The sequence below is a fragment of the Nyctibius grandis genome, chromosome 7 (genome assembly GCF_013368605.1).
Source record: "Nyctibius grandis isolate bNycGra1 chromosome 7, bNycGra1.pri, whole genome shotgun sequence".
In the NCBI taxonomy this organism is placed as follows: domain Eukaryota; kingdom Metazoa; phylum Chordata; class Aves; order Nyctibiiformes; family Nyctibiidae; genus Nyctibius; species Nyctibius grandis.
The window spans coordinates 35,360,619-35,376,836 of record NC_090664.1 but is presented as its reverse complement, the minus strand read 5'-3'; the positions used below and the strand labels follow the sequence as shown (position 1 = coordinate 35,376,836).

The window sequence follows — 16,218 nt, the reverse complement described above, 5'->3', positions numbered from 1 at the left end:
CAAGATCATGTTTGAATTCCTTGACATCACTAAAATTTGGTAAGAAGAAAAGAACCTGACAGACCTAAGTATTCTGGAGTAATAGAATGATTATGCTGCTTCTGAAAGTTAATTTGGCAATTTTCGTAACAGGAAGAAGATAGAATCTGAAAGTAATGAATACCATAATGTTATTAAGAACAAAATTACAGATGAACCCATTTTAAACAATAATCACTGTTGATTCCTATGTAATTCTTTCATCAACCTAATACCCTGGGAAGAATCTGATTCCACTGAGGCTGAAGGAAAAATGCTTGGGCTTTTGAAGACATACCAGTCAATACCACAGAACACTAAATCCATTGTTCAGTTATACCTTAATTATCAGTTATCTTTCTCAGTGATTAGGCTCATGTACTGCCAGCATAGAAATTACTGCAGCAACTGAAAGTGGTTAACAAAGTTCTTAAGTATGTACTGTGTCTGCATCTTAAAATACAAAGCAGAGATTTTTCAGCTGCTTGATGTAGATGGTATTTAGCTGAGTACTTAGTAATATAAAATTGGCACTGTGATGAGCAGTCTACTAGTACAATATGCTTTTGACAAGCACAAATTAGGATAGGATTGGGTACAGTGCTTACCACTGGATATATAGCAGGACTTTTTCAGGATGGGCATAGAAAAAGGGTTATCAAACATTGGAACAGGCTGACCGGGGAAGTGGTGGAGTCACCATCCCTGGAGGTATTTAAAAGATGTGTACATGTGGTGCTTAGGGACGTGGTTTAGTGGTGGACTTGGCAGTGCTGGGTTAACAGTTGGACTCGATGATCTTAAAGGTCCTTTCCAACCAAAACAATTCTATGATTCTATGATTCTAAAAGCAATATCTCATTTGTTCATTTAGAAAGGCAATTCTATGTGCCTTCAGCATTGCATACTGCAGATCCAGAAAAAAAAAATTTTTTGACACATTTGAAGTATACATGGAAAGTGCATGTTGCTCTTCAAAATGACCGATTAGCCAAAGGTAATTCTTTGTTAAAATTTGTAATTTTTTTGTCAGAAATTTTAAGTTCATTTCATTTTCATCAAAGCATTTTCACAGAGAGGAAGAATGTTCTGAAAACCTCTTACTCTATTTACACTGTTTATTAAACATTTGGTTTCTTTTCCATTGGTTCTAATGTTACAGTGGTCTGAAAATCACTACAGGCTAAATGCATTACTAAGAAAAATAGAAATATGTGTTCAGGTCCTAAAATGTCAGCCAAAAGTAGACTCTTTTGCATACTAATGATTTATTTTGTTAATATGTGTTGTTGGCCACTATGATTAATGAAAACAGCTCTCCTCCTTCCTGAAAGATAAATAAATCTGGTTGGAGGATGTTTAAACATGAAAAGCCAAATAAACAGATACTTTGAAATATTCATTTAAAAATAAGTTTATAGTTGCAAGTTCCAGGGTTTACAGTTTCATTTTCAGGCAGATGTAGAAAACAGTGATTAAGCATACAGCTTCTGCTTAACTTGTAATAAGATAAAGTTTTGTGGGGAAAGCTGTCTATAAAAATAGAGGATTCCTTAAGGGTATTTTCAGATCTGTTACATACATCATCCTCTCTTTTTCTGAAGTATGGGCTTTGGTAGTGCAGCCATTCTCACTCTCCTGAGGGAATGTACTTGTGAAAACTTAGGTTTGCTTTCGAGGTCACAAGACCTTCTGTCATGAGTGTCAGTAAAGCATCTGTAAGGGAAGGATTCTCTGCTTTGTTATAAAAATGTGAATCAATTACAACCTCAGCCTTCCTCCTGAATCAACCCAGAACTTTTCAGGTAAAGCCCATTTATATGCATAAACCTACACATTTTTTGACACACACTTTTAATCATTTTTCTGTGAGATCTTTCTTCCTTTCTACCCCAACCAACCACATAATTTCTGTGGTTACCCCATGAGACTCTGCTCATTCTCTTCAGTGGTTTCCAGTCAGCTTTTGACCTTTTTTGTGACGTTCTTCTGGCAGACTTTAACAGAGTATATAGTTTTGAGTTGCATTGCTTGGCTTTTGTCCTCAACCCTGTGTATGAGCCAGAATCACTGCTCATCAGGAACATTTCATGGACAACAAGTTTCAAGTAGAACAACTAATGAATCTCAGCAAATGTTCTGGCTGTTATAATGTAAACATCAGTAAGAAAACCAGGAGAGGCAGAAGAGAGGAAAGATTTAGCAACATAAATAAAGACTTCAGGCATAGAGAACAGAAAAAAACCCATGTTGAAATCACAAAATGACTGATAGATAAAGACAAAGCACATACTTCAAAGGATTGATAAGTACCTGGACATTTTAAGAGTTCTCCAGACTAGATATTGTTGAAAATTATTACTTTTATTTTCATTCCTACAGGTAGCTGGTTGTATTCATTGGTGGTGCAAAAAGAATCTCCCGCTAAATCTCACAGTGACTCATGGAGTATCTCATGTACATGAGATGAAATTACTGATTTCAGACTAAACTCTTTATGGGAAAGTTGATTTGTTTTGCTAATTTGTAGCATTTGAAAGTGATTATATAAACTTTTAAAGCATAGGTATGACTTCCCTTTATTTTGTACACAGAACTGTACAAATGTGAAGTGTATCCTAATTTCCTGCACTATGGGACAACTGGAAAGAGGGAAGAGTGCAGCGCTAAAAATCAGGTCCCGGCTATGGGCCCAAACATTCCTGGAGGTAATGCACACAAAAATCTCTTTCTATACACAAAGATGCCTGCATCTTTTATTTGACCAGATATTTAAGAATACAAATGATGAAATTAAATGGACCAAATGCAAATCCTTTTTGTTATCACTTTCTTTGAAGATAACATCTCACTGTTTCCTGTTCAGGTCACCTTCATGCTGCTGACTTTTCTTTTTCTCACTATCGCTCCCTCTCAAGTTCATGTCCTGAATCTTACCTGAAAATTCCAAGATTCTTTTTAAATACCTTTCCTGGTTTTGTTTCTGTTTTCCTGGACTGGCCCAAATCAAAATAATCTCTTAGGTCTCCATGATGTGCTCTGCTCCATGATGTGCTCTGCTTTCATCACATCTTTCCCAATGAAAGGTTTTCCTTGGAGCCAAACAGTAGATTGTGTACTCTGTGTCCAGCTTAAAAATTCATTGTTATTTACTCTCCATTAATCTAGGAAAGAGTAATATGTATCAAGCTCATATGAGATACAACACTCATGTGTTGACAATCCGTGACTTACCACTAAAAAGAAGGGACAGTGCAGACCATGGAAAAAATTATCTTGTCTTTGCAAATTCTTGCATTTCCAACTTCATCTGCTCTCAGAATTGTATTTACACTGCATAAGGCAGAGGGATTGCACTGGGAGCTGTTACCTTGCAGCTGGCCATGTGTCTGTAGTACTTCGTGGTTTTCATATCTTTAACACTGTGCAGTACATTGAGAAATTTATAAATCAGTTTGCTGTTACTAGGAAATAACTGCAGATGCTATTTTGATCAAACTGATTGATTATCACCTTCCTTCTTCAAGAAATTTAGAATTCCCCGGTCTTTCTACGTGGAATGCAAGAACCTTCCTGTGTTCCCCATAGCTGTGGGAGCATGATTTATCCCCATAGTACCTCTTACCCTAGCTAGAGAAGAACTGAGGATCTTCAGCTTACAATAGGAGCTTTAAATTAAGCTCCTCGCATCTTTAAGTTAATTTCTTCCTTTCCTCAAATGTGAAAGTAGGTTAAAAAAGTTCTTGCTCGCTTAACTTGCTTTCCTGGAGAAACAAGAGAGCAGATGGGACAGTATTTACAGAAAGCTGCTCAATAGCTAACCATCATGGCTCCAAATCCACAATAGGTGCATACTTTGGGGGGTCACGGGTCTCTCTTAGTGTACTGGAATACGGCAGTGGTTACCAAAAGGATGAGTTAAAAGGTCTTTTCCACCTATCCATCAGGACTTAGGGTCACATTTTGTGTTTCTTCTGCAACAGCTATTAGCACTATTATGACTGAAGAGAGTGTAGAACTATCTGGCCTTACTTTAGAGAAAGTGATTTCTATCTAGCTCAGTACCAAAGGACATCCAGAATGGTGAATTAATTCCTGATTTGTCAGTACATTTTCTTTCTATTAACAATCAATCCCAAGAAACTTCCATATCCTCTCTTCAGTTCCCTTAATACAATGCTTTTGAGAGGAGGCATATTTAGCAAATGTGTTTGAAAGGCTAGACTGGATATACTTCATTTAGGTTTGCTCAGTGAGTCATCTGCTAGTGGGGGAAAAAGAGCAGGCTCTGTAGCCAGTGGCAAGAAAGAGAGGTGTCTTCAGACAATGCTTTATCCTGCTGATTTGAAACACCGTTCTCTGCCCTCCTGATCTGGATGATGGAGAAGGGTCACAGCTATGCCTTTGGACACAAGTGTGTGCAAACACACCAGGCAATGCCAGTGCTGCAGTCCCTTTAGCTCCTCCTTGTTTCTTAATAAATCCTGTTTGCTATTGCTGTGCCTCCCTTCACTCAGTGAGCTCAAGGCAGAGGTGGAACCTTACACCAACCTGTGGGCAGGGCCAAGGGTGAGCCATTCTGTAGGCTCCCTGGGTTCAGAGACGTCATGGCAAACACTCCTACAAGTACCTCTTTTGCTTACTCCACTGTCCTTACACACCCTTGCTATCAAACAAGGCTTTTTATGGGCTGTGATAATTTTACCTTTTATCTGTATCCTTGGGAAGCTTTTCTGTTTCCTTCAGATAGTAACTTACAAGCCTTGTAAAGGCTCAGAAAACTCCACTTAAAGCAACAGAATTTTTTTCTAAGTAAAAAAAGTAGTCCCCAGAGAACTGTTGCATCCTCCCATTTCTGTCTAAGAACCTGCCAGAATAGCATGACCCTTGCTTCACGTGCAAACTTATACACTGAGAAAAGAGAGAGCAAATAGTGTAATGGGATCTGGTTGTCTTCCTCCCACTCACCTCAAAACAGTTCCCTTTTTCACAGCCCCTTTTAAAATTAACAGTTATACAGCCATCACCACAAAAGACTGTAGAGCATAATTAGTTTCCTGAAAAGGGCGTATTCTGCTCTTAGTAAGCCTGTAAACTTCTAGTTTCTAAGGTTATTTCAGAAGTAAACTAAAGTATACCTAAAAAACAATTGCTCTTGGCTAGGCTGAAATCTGCAAATTCAAACTGAGGATTAAAGTGCAGTCAAAATAATCAGAATATGGTGATTCTGAACCAGGAAGGACTGTTCAAGGGCCAGACTGAACCCCACAGTCACAGTTTTCTAAAGAAACTTAGAGGAAAGTTGCTGTTTATACAGCAACATCCCAAACTCTTTTTCACATGCAATTAATGTACAAAATTCTCATATGCCAAAGAAAGCAGAGTAATGGTGACATACAATATTCCTCAACTGTGTTATAATCTAAATGAAGGTGTGATGATCTGCAGAAGAAATTGTTTGTGCTCATTGAAGCTGAGAACACAGACATCATGTATTTTCTTCTCACAGATATGCCAATGCAAACCTGATAAGAATTTGGTTGAAAGTGATTGATTAATGCTGGGATGAAATAATTCATGTTTCTCATTGAAGTTATATGGATCAGCTTGTATATTTTGTTGCCACAAAAGATCAGTCATGTATTGAGTGACTCCTTCCTCTTCCACTTAGTTTAACTGACAACAGCTGACCCCTTTGTCTCTTGACAGTTGTAATCTGTCACCTTAAAACCCAAACTCCCATAACAAATAATATGCATAAACATGTTTAAATAACGTTAAATGACGTGCAATGATTAGACGTGTTTGAGTAAATAAAGCAGCCCAAATTTCCCAACCAGCCAACAAAGATAAAGACAGACATTGTGCAAAGACCAAGAAGAATCACAGACTTTTTTGGATTAACTTCAAAGCCTGGCTGCAAATATGAACCCTCTAGTAAAGCTGACTTTTGGATTCAGGCTTGCTGATCAAGCAAATAATAGCCTGATTCATGCAAAAGAGAAACATCCTTACATGGTTACGTTATGTTGTGTTCTGTTAGGGCTCTATCATGTCCCCATTTGTCTAATCACGGTATTTCTGAGTCATCAGAGGGCAATCCAAGGGGATCTTGCCCAGTGTTCTTTGAACTCTGATGGGTACTTTTTAATATCAGGACTCAGGAGTTGGCTAGTAAAACATCTGGTTCGAAAATGTATTTCTAAATGATGAATCTGTACCATCTGTCTGATTTGCGACACCCTTCCAGGCTCCAAGATCTTTAGACACTTTTACAGTACTGTGGGAAGTGGAACTCAGCTCATACTTTACTGTTATTTCGGCCTGTATTGAAAGTTCCTCACAAGGATAAAAATCTCTTTCTGGGAGAGCTTGGGGAGGCAGTAATGTAAAAAAAACCCCAGAGGCTATGTGAGGTTCTCAAGAGGTTTGAAGTTTATTTTATTTTATTTTATTTTAATGTTATTGAATATAATTGTATTGTTTCTCTCTTGACTTTTAGACGGATCCAGATATTTAAGTTTGGCACCCCTGACTGCATGAACTTTAATAGCTAGAAGGGAGAATAATCTAGTTTTAATCTGAGAAAACTGAAAGCAACAGAAACATGGCAGCCATACTGTAATCGGGCACTCAGAATACAAAGCCATGTTTTGGCTTCTCTGTTAAATACTTGTTATTTCAGTGTTTCTGAACATGCGCTGCTCCTGTTCCTTTTCAGATGCCTAAATATGGAAATATATGCTTGACATAATAAAGGTGATGAGTGCTGCAACACCCACATCTTAAGTGCCTGGCCCCAGATTGGAATCCAAAACCTGAAACTAAATACCTAGGCGCCCTGTACAGCATACCAAGACGATGAGGTACCTCAGACAAATCGATTTGCACTAACCATCAGGGTGGTGCATGAGGGCTATCCCTTATCAGGAGGACAGGCACCCAAATCAGGACTAAGCGGGAATACTTCCACCCTCTCAAAAGGCCAAATCCAAAAAATTACTCAGGAGGTACCTACAGCATTAGTTGAAAGACTTAAGGAGGACTTTGTTTATTCAACATTCAGTGGCAGAAGCTAGAGCTGGCAGTTTAGTGATTAGAGAATTCATGACTGGAAGACATGAATTCTATTCCCTCCTTAGCTTGAGAAACCCCACATTCCTGCTTTATAGAATGATGGTGTTCCCTTCTGCTGAAGGTGCACCTCTACAAAGACATAAAAAGAAATCGATATTTCTGGAAGGGTACAGAAAATGAGGAAGAGCCTGATGTAATACCTTGTTATTTCGGGCCATCAGCTAGAAGTCCTCCCAGTCCTCTCATCTCCCTTTGCCTTCATTGCCTGGCATCTGGAGCTATCATCAGTGTTAGAGTACATGCTCTAATTGTACTTCCTTGATGAGAAATTTTGTTGAGAATCTCCATGTTTTACTACTGGTGAACTCAGAGACTCTTTTGAGGTGGTAGAAACTCTCTAGGCCAGGTAATGCTTTGGGGACAAGGATTCAGTTTAGCTGCACAAAGGCCATCGGAGGCAGTATGCAGATAACCAGTGTGGTGGGGCCACACAGACTGTCCTCTGTGCAGCACCTGTGTGTTTGCAGAGGCTTGGAAGTCAGAACACAGGTGAACTGGTGGACATGGTCCAAGACAGGTGTGAGATCTAGCTCTTGTATGGGTTCCTTTATTCTATCACTTTTCTCTCTCCTCTTTAATATGGGAGTAATTATTCCATCTATAAGTGGGATATGACCCCATGGAACAACAGTTTCTAGCCTCAGGACAGAACCTCTTTCTGTGCCCAGTGGAAAACATCTCAGCCAAGGGAAGCTTGCTTAGTGTTTTCAAAGCATAAATCTGCAGCCAGCCTAAATTCCTTATCCGTGCATAGTAGGGAAGCACCAGAAAAATTAATGAGAGAGAGATCTTGGTCTCTTACTAATTGCCATATATAAGCCCTGTATGGAAATTTAAGTAGATTATTTTAATTCAGAACGAGAATTTAAAGCCATAAATTTGATGCACTATCTTTCAAGCCACATATAACAACAAAAGGAGGAAGTGGTCAAAGAAATTTGCCTTCATGTCAAACAACTGTTATTTGAAAAAACAAAATAAGTGAAAAATAAAACTGTGTGTGGCCAAAAATTCTGTAATATGCTGGATTTGATTGTTTATGTAGAATGAAGGCTAGAAAGAGACCTTGGCACTGGGCTGAACTGGGTGGATGTTTTTTGAGTGTGGGCTACTTCGTTTTCATTCATTGTTATTTAAAATAATGCCAAAAAGTTAACAAAAGCAGAACGTGAGGCTCTTGCTAGATGTGCTAAAGTATAGATAATGTTAGGTATATGAAGAAAGAATCATCTTAAATCGATAACCATTAAAATCTGTATATTACAGTGTTCTGAAATCACAACAAAATATCTGCCTCTATTGTAATTTAAAATAGTCTATTTAAATGAATGTAAAAGATATAATATGTGAAGTGTAAGAAGTTAATGATAGAGATGAGGATGTGTTGATCTTCAGAGAAGATCCTTGTCTTTGGTCACAGATGCATTTGGGTGGACATACCCTCTTCTTACAAATAGCACAACTACTTTTTGACTATGCACAGAGTCATACATGCATCTTTTAACAAATTAATAAAAGAACAAATAGTTGTATGACCTCTACGCTCAGCATTTATGTAAGCTACTCTATTTATTGGCAGTAGTTCAGGGTTTTGGCAGTATGGGTCAAAGAAAGCAAGCTAATGAATTCCCAAAGCATATATTTAAAAGGTAACACCATATTGCTTACCCTCTTGTCTTTAAAATGTGCCAGACTCCAGCAGGCACGAAGGGAAACAAGTTTTAATCAAGCAAGGCCACTATTGTTATAACAGCACTGAACTCTCTATGCAACAGACAGAAAGAAGTTCTGGGGGGAAAATTCCCCCGCAGCATGCAGCTTGCAATAGAGAAAGTATGTGCCCTTCAGTTAGGGTGACTTCACTGGGCTACATCTAACCAGAAAAAAAGTATTTCAGAGAAGCTGAACAATGCTCCATAGAGGCAGTGGAACAAAGTCATTCTGGGGAGTCTCTCCAGTAGTTAAACTCTTCAAACTTGCAGAAGAACAATGACCTGTCAGACTTATTTAAGCTGCTAAAAGTTATGTTCCTCCTACCCTCAGTCTAGCTACCTGTGGGCCAGATTTGTCCCTGTATTTTAGTCTGCCCTCTGACTAAGATGCCTCCATACGCCTTAAATATGTTTGGGGGAGACTTCGAGTCTTTGCCTGAACTTCCTGCAGAAATCACCAGCATTCCACTGGAGCCTGAAGAACTCTCCTTCAAATTGTCCAAGAGTTTCCAGCACTTCCCACATTATTTCTGTTTGTCTCAATTGTACTTAGGGAAACACTGCACTGAATATTTACCGGGAACACTTTCCTTCATTTCTGGATGCTTCTGTGTCTTGCAACTGTTAAAGAAAACAAAGGCTTCAGTTCAAAAATCTATTTGTAAAACAAAAGTTTGTAGAGAGAGAGAAACCTTAATAAATACACCACCAGGGATCTACCACACAAGCAACAGAGGGGATGGCCATGTTTTGCCCGCTTGCCAGGATATTGGCAAACAGCGGTCTCAGTGATGCGCCTAAGAGCACGCTCTGCTTGTTCTACCATGAGGGAACCTCAAAAGGCCAGTGTAGCTGGGGCTGGGCTGGGCTGGGCTCCCTACTATTAGTCATTAGCTACTGACATTCACAAATACCAAATTCCTTCTTCCCCTTCCTCTGAGACATAATGAAGTCCTCAGCTTGAATTGCAAACCACAGGTCCTGCTGCTTCCAGTAAACACTGAATATTTAAACATACGCTATTTAAAAAATGATATGGTAAAGAAATAATGTTTCTCACAAATGCCTTGAGAGTTATAAACAAGGCTGTAGGAGAGAGAGCTGCCTGTATCTCCAAGGTGTTGGTACAAGTAAAAATCCTGTTTGCAACTGATGCTGACCACAGTCGTCGTTTTAAAGTCCTTTGCGACAAACAAGTAATTCTGTGACTGCAGGAAAACACTCTAGTCTTTTATATTCTCCATTGTTTTACAGCAATAGAGATGTGCAGCATTTCCAGGAGCCTAATGAAAGGTCGAGGAGAGTTGATAGCTTTGGGCACAACCCAAGGTTATTAGCCCAAACCAAGTATTAATCCACAGGAAGTACCCTCCTCTGATGTTCCTGGTGCTGATATAAGGTGAAAATTAAATAAGCCATGTATAGTAGGTGAAAGGATTTATTTTTCCATGAGTGCTGTGTTTCCTTTGTATGATGTTTCAAGAAGGTTAATGCCTTTACTGTACTTTAGCCAATCAGGGTGCATGTCTAATGTCTACTGCTTTAATAATATAACATATCCTGCTCTCTCCATTGCAGATTACTTTTATAAATCATATAAATCATATCCAGAATCTGCTTAATATGAATTGCTTAGAATTGAAAACAAGGCTTTTTTCAGGCTTTTTTTCTGAATGAAAATCATTGCACAACTGCAGAAACATGCTGGGACTTTGTGTGAGAAGTCTAGTGCTGTAGAATAAAAGATGAAGAATGGCTTGAGTGTGAAAATGGAAAATAATTAGTGTGATAAGGAAAAAATTATTTTTCTGAAGACTGTCTCATTGATGATTAGCACCATGAAAAATACTTATTTGCCAAGTCTAATATTAAATCGGTCTAATTTTTCATTTCAAACACTGTTGATGGTAGAAAAGGTAGTTCCCTTTCATTAGATGCCATCTGTGTTAAGGAGCTGATTTGACTATCCCTATGTAGTCATTTGAGGCAGTTTTCTTCATATTGCTCATATAAGCCCCAAGGACAGGTTAAATGTTCTGATAATAAACATTCAGCTGCTCTCAATATTTTAAAAGAACAAAATTATGGCATAGCCAAATGAGTTCCAGAAGGCAATAAATGTGCTGGCTTCATGGCACCAGTAAACACTCCCATAGTGAAGAGAAAACTAGTTTTTTTAAAAAGGAGACAGAATGGACAAGGCAAATACCAGAACTACAACCCTGGACCTCAGGAGAGCAACCGTCAGCCTTTTCAGAGATCTGCTTGGAGGAAGCCCATGGGAGATTATCCTGGAGAAAAAAGGAGTCCAGAACAAATTATTCTCCAGGATCACCTCCTTTAAGCTCAACAACTGTCCATCCTGACATGCAGGAAGCCAAGGAAAGGTGGCAGGAGGCCTGCATGGATGAACAAGGAGCTCCTGGTAAAACTCAAACATAGAAGGGAAACATAAAAGAGGTGGAAGCCAAGTCAGTTGACCCAGTGCAGGGACTGGGTGGGGAATATAGAGACACTGTCTGAGCATGCAGGGACAGAGTTAGGAAAGTAAAAACCTACCAGGAGCTGAGCCTACCAAGGGACTTAAAGGGCATCAACAAGGCTTCTATATCAGCAGCAAAAGGAAGGCTAGGGAAAAGATGGGTCTTCTGCTGAATGGGACATGGAAAAGGCTGAGTTACTCAATGCCTCCTTCACTTTGGTCTTTATTGGTAAAATCTGCATACAGTAATCCGAGGCCTCTGTGACCAGAGAGAAAACCTGCAGCAATGAACATTTACCTTCAATGGAGGAATATCAGGTTAGGGGAACATTTAAACAAATTGGACGTACAAAAGTCCAAGGGACTTGATGGGACACACCCACAAGTGCTGAGGGAGCTGGCCAATGTCAATGCGAGACCACTCTCAATTATCTTTGAAAGGTCATGTTGACTGGGGGAAGTTTCTGAGGACTGGAAGAAAGAAAATGTCACACTTATCTTCAAGAAGAAGGATCCAGAGAACTACAGCCAGTCAGCCTCATTTCAGTCCCTGAGAAGGTGATGAGAAAAAAAATCTGGAAGCCATTTGCAAACATCTGAAGGAAGAAGAAGGTGATTGGGAGTTGTCAGTGTGGATTTACAAAGGGGAAATTGTGTTTGACCAACCTGATAGCCTTCTACAATGAGATAAATGAGGTTCATTTTGGTGGACAAGGGGAAAGCAGTCATTGTTTTTTATCTTGACTTTAGCAAGGCTTTTGACACTGTCAAAATGAATGAAGATAGGTGGAGAGAGAAGTGGATTCAAAACTGACTGAACTGCCAGGCTTAAAGTGTTGTTATCAGCAGCATGAAGTCCAGCTGGAGGTTTGTCACTAATGGTGTACCCCAGGGGCCAATACTGAGGCCAATACTGTTTAAAATGAGACAGAATACACTCTCAGCAAGTTTGCAGATGACAGAAAAGTGAAAGGAGTGGTTGATACACCAGATGGCTGTATTGCCCTTCAGAGGGACCTTGACATACTGGAGAAGTGGGTTGGCAGGAATTTCATGAAGTGTGACAAAGGGAAATGCAAAGTCCTGAACTACAGGAGGAATAACCCTAGGCACCAGTACAGACAGGGGGCCAACCAGCTGGAAGGCAGTGTTCTAGCAAAGGATCTGGGAGTCCTGGTGGACACCAAGTTGAACATAAGCCCACTGTGTGTGCCCTTGCAGCAAAGAAAGCCAACAGCCTCTTGGTCTGCATTAGGACAGCAGGTCGAGGGACATGACTCTTCCTCTCTGATCAGCACTGGTGAGACAGATCTGGAGTGCTGTGTCCAGTCCTGGGCTCCCTGGGAGTGAGACACAAACATACTGGAGCAAGTCCAGCCAAGGGCCACAACAATGATTAAGGCCTTGGAGCATCTGATATACAAGGAGAGGCTGAGAGAGCTGGGACTGTTCAGTCTGGAGAAGGGAAGGCTCAGGTGGGGTCTTATCAATGTGTATAAATATCTGACAGGAGGCAGTAAAGAAGACAGAGCCAGGCTCTTCTCAATGATATCCAGTAACAGGACAAGAAGGAAGAAGCACAAATTGAAATACAGGTAATTCCATTTAAACATAAGAAAAAACTTCTTACTGTGAGGGTAATCCAACACTGGAATAGGTTGCTCCTAGGGTTTGTGAAGTCTCCATTCTTGAGATATTCAAAACCCAACTGGACAAGGCCCTGAGCATACTGCTCTAGTTGACCCTGCTCTGAGCCTGTGGTTGGAACAGACAATCTTCAGAGGTGCCTTCCAACCTCAGCAGTTGTGTGAAAACTTTGAGTTGGGCCATAGTCATCCAGCCACAACCAAGTTGGCTCCCAGGTTTAAGTTATGCTTATTTCAGGTCATGTTCACAAACAAACCTTTCTCCATCAGTGAAGCAAAGAAACAGGAGCCCAAATTATCATGAGGTCTTCTTACCTCAATCTTCGCTCCACAAAACAGCTGGAAGGGGAGGAACACTTCTTAGAGAAGGTTTATGCCTTTGATGCAACAGGAAATTCCAGAGAAAAACACTACCTAGCAGGGAGGAAAAGATGTTGAGTAATCACATAGGAAATGAGTCTTTTCAATGGAGCAGAACTCCTAAATGTGCAAGAAGTAGAAGGAAGGCGAAAGAGTTTTGCAGAAGGGGATTTAGGAAGTGACAGCAACGTTCCAAATACACTGGACTGTAAGAAGCTGGTGTCAAAACTAAATACTGCTTTACTTACAAGGCTCTATCTTTCTATAAATCAGTAGCCAAATACTGTGTTGAATTCTCATTGTCATATTTCAGAAAGGATTGAGACAGGTAGCAAAAATTAAGGGCTTCAAAAATATTCTCATACAAAAGATTAAAACTGTTTACCTCCAGGAGATAAAGTGACAGTCATAACTCCTAGTCCTTACCTAGTGCTTTTTAGAGCATATCAAAGAACTTTTTTAGAACTATATAATTACCCCAACTTTACATGGGATGGGATATACAAGATAAGTGTCACCCAAAAAATCAGTTGCTGAGATGGAATTAGAAACAGGTTTGTTGACTTCCCAAAGAGCATTGTAACCACTCAGCCATCCTTCCTTGCAATGAAAACAAAAAAAGCAGTCATAGTCAGAGCGCAGGATCTTCTGTCTGTAACAAAATAACAGTCAGTGTTATTTTGACAGTGAAAGCTGTCAAATTCAAAGTTAACTCAAAGATTTACTTGATACCTGATGTACTTAGCCTTCAAAACTAATTCCAGTTAGATATAGGTGATGCCAAGAGCTCAACAGGATCCAAAATATGTGTGGAGAATATTTGTATCCATTGTAGTAAATGTTGCAACCATTGAGATTCTTTTAAGGGACATGCACTTTCACATGTCACCGCTTAAGCCAGTTCGTAACAGATTTAGGCAGATATTTTTCATACCAGCACTTAACTATCATTTTGAGGCAATTTGCACAGAGTGGGAGATTATTGTCCAGGTCAGAACAGCACAATGAGACACACACAGTGTGTCCGGGCCTAGCTGGCTTCCTAATGAGGTGAAAGCACTAATTAAAAGTCACAGCATGAGCTATATGATGTAACAGTTTTTAGTCATTCTACACCAGGGAAGGTAATGCCTAATCTAGTCTAATCTAATCTAATCTAATTTAATAATATTTTATAAATACAAGCAAGTAGAGAGATATATTTTGTTTAGCCTGCACATCTTTGGTTTTGTTGAAGTGCTTAATGAGAGCTATGCAAATATTTTACTAGGCAGCCAGTTAAACAATGACTGCTATACATTCCTATTGCAGTTGCATAATGTAGTAAAAAAGCAAGATGAGTTCTGGGTTTTTTGAGCTCTACTGCAACAGGAAATAAGATCACACTCTAAATGAAGTGCAAAGATGTTTGTTCCTATTGTTGTTCTTTGATGGGAAGGCACAGCAATTCCTCTGATGCCAACACGGAGCTCTACCAACCTGGTCTCAATGTAGGCCTGGAAATCTTCTCAAGATACCCACGTTTGTTGTTGGGCTTGGTGAGCCCAACCTTGGTGTTGCGAGGTTTTGCAAAATAGGCACCCCGTAAACCTCCCTTCTGCTTCAAACTCACTAGTATCCTATTTCAGAGAGAAATACGAGAAACAACTGTATGTGTCTTTCTGCATATCTAACCCTTCTTCCCCATTTGAACATGCGGTCTTTGTATTTCAGCTTTATGCTGTATTACGTGTTTGTCTCGTGGACACATACAGGTCCCAGGGTTGCTGTACCATTTACCAAAAGAAACCATCTTTGCCTTACAGAATCACAGAATCAGAGAATCACAGAATGTTAGGGATTGGAAGGGACCTCGAAAGATCATCTAGTCCAATCCCCCGCCGGAGCAGGATTGCCTAGACCATCTCACACAGGAACGCGTCCAGGCGGGTTTTGAATGTCTCCAGAGAAGGAGACTCCACAACCTCTCTGGGCAGCCTGTTCCAGTGTTCGGTCACCCTCACCGTAAAGAAGTTTTTCCTCATATTTATGTGGAACCTCCTGTGTTCCAACTTGCACCCATTGCCCCTTGTCCTGTCAAGGGATGTCACTGAGAAGAGGCTGGCTCCATCCTCATGACACTTGCCCTTTACATATTTATAAACATTAATGAGGTCACCCCTCAGTCTCCTCTTCTCCAAGCTAAAGAGACCCAGCTCCCTCAGCCTCTCCTAATAAGGGAGATGTTCCACCCCCTTAATCATCTTCGTGGCTCTGCGCTGGACTCTCTCTAGCAGTTCCCTGTCCTTCTTGAACTGAGGGGCCCAGAACTGGACACAATATGCCAGATGCGGCCTCACCAGGGCAGAGTAGAGGGGGAGGAGAACCTCTCTTGACCTGCTAACCACACCCCTTCTAACCCACCCCAGGATGCCATTGGCCTTCTTGGCCACAAGGGCACACTGCTGGCTCATGGTCATCCTGTTATCCACTAGGACCCCCAGGTCCCTTTCCCCTACTCTGCTCTCCAACAGGTCTGCCCCCAACTTGTACTGGTACATGGGGTTGTTCTTGCCCAGATGCAGGTCTCTACACTTGCCCTTATTATATTTCATTAAATTTCTCCCCGCCCAACTCTCCAGCCTGTCCAGGTCTCTCTGAATGGCTGCGCAGCCTTCCGGTGTGTCAGCCACTCCTCCCAGTTTTGTGTCATCAGCGAACTTGCTGACAGTGCACTCTATTCCCTCATCCGAGTCATTAATGAATATATTGAATAGTACTGGTCCCAGTACCGACCCTTGAGGGACTCCGCTAGACACAGGCCTCCAACTGGACTCTGTCCCATTGACCACCACTCTCTGGCTTCTTTCCTTCAGCCAGTTCA

The 16,218-nt window shown here is 40.5% G+C and overlaps 1 protein-coding gene across 1 annotated transcript in view; it reads left to right on the top strand.

The window, feature by feature from the left end:
- ITGA8 (integrin subunit alpha 8) overlaps positions 1-16,218 on the top strand; it is a 128,786-nt gene that overhangs the window by 89,895 nt on the left and 22,673 nt on the right. The window contains exon 27 of the mRNA XM_068404603.1: positions 2,613-2,726. Coding sequence (XP_068260704.1) covers positions 2,613-2,726 — 114 coding nt within the window. The remainder of the gene's footprint in view (positions 1-2,612; positions 2,727-16,218) is intronic.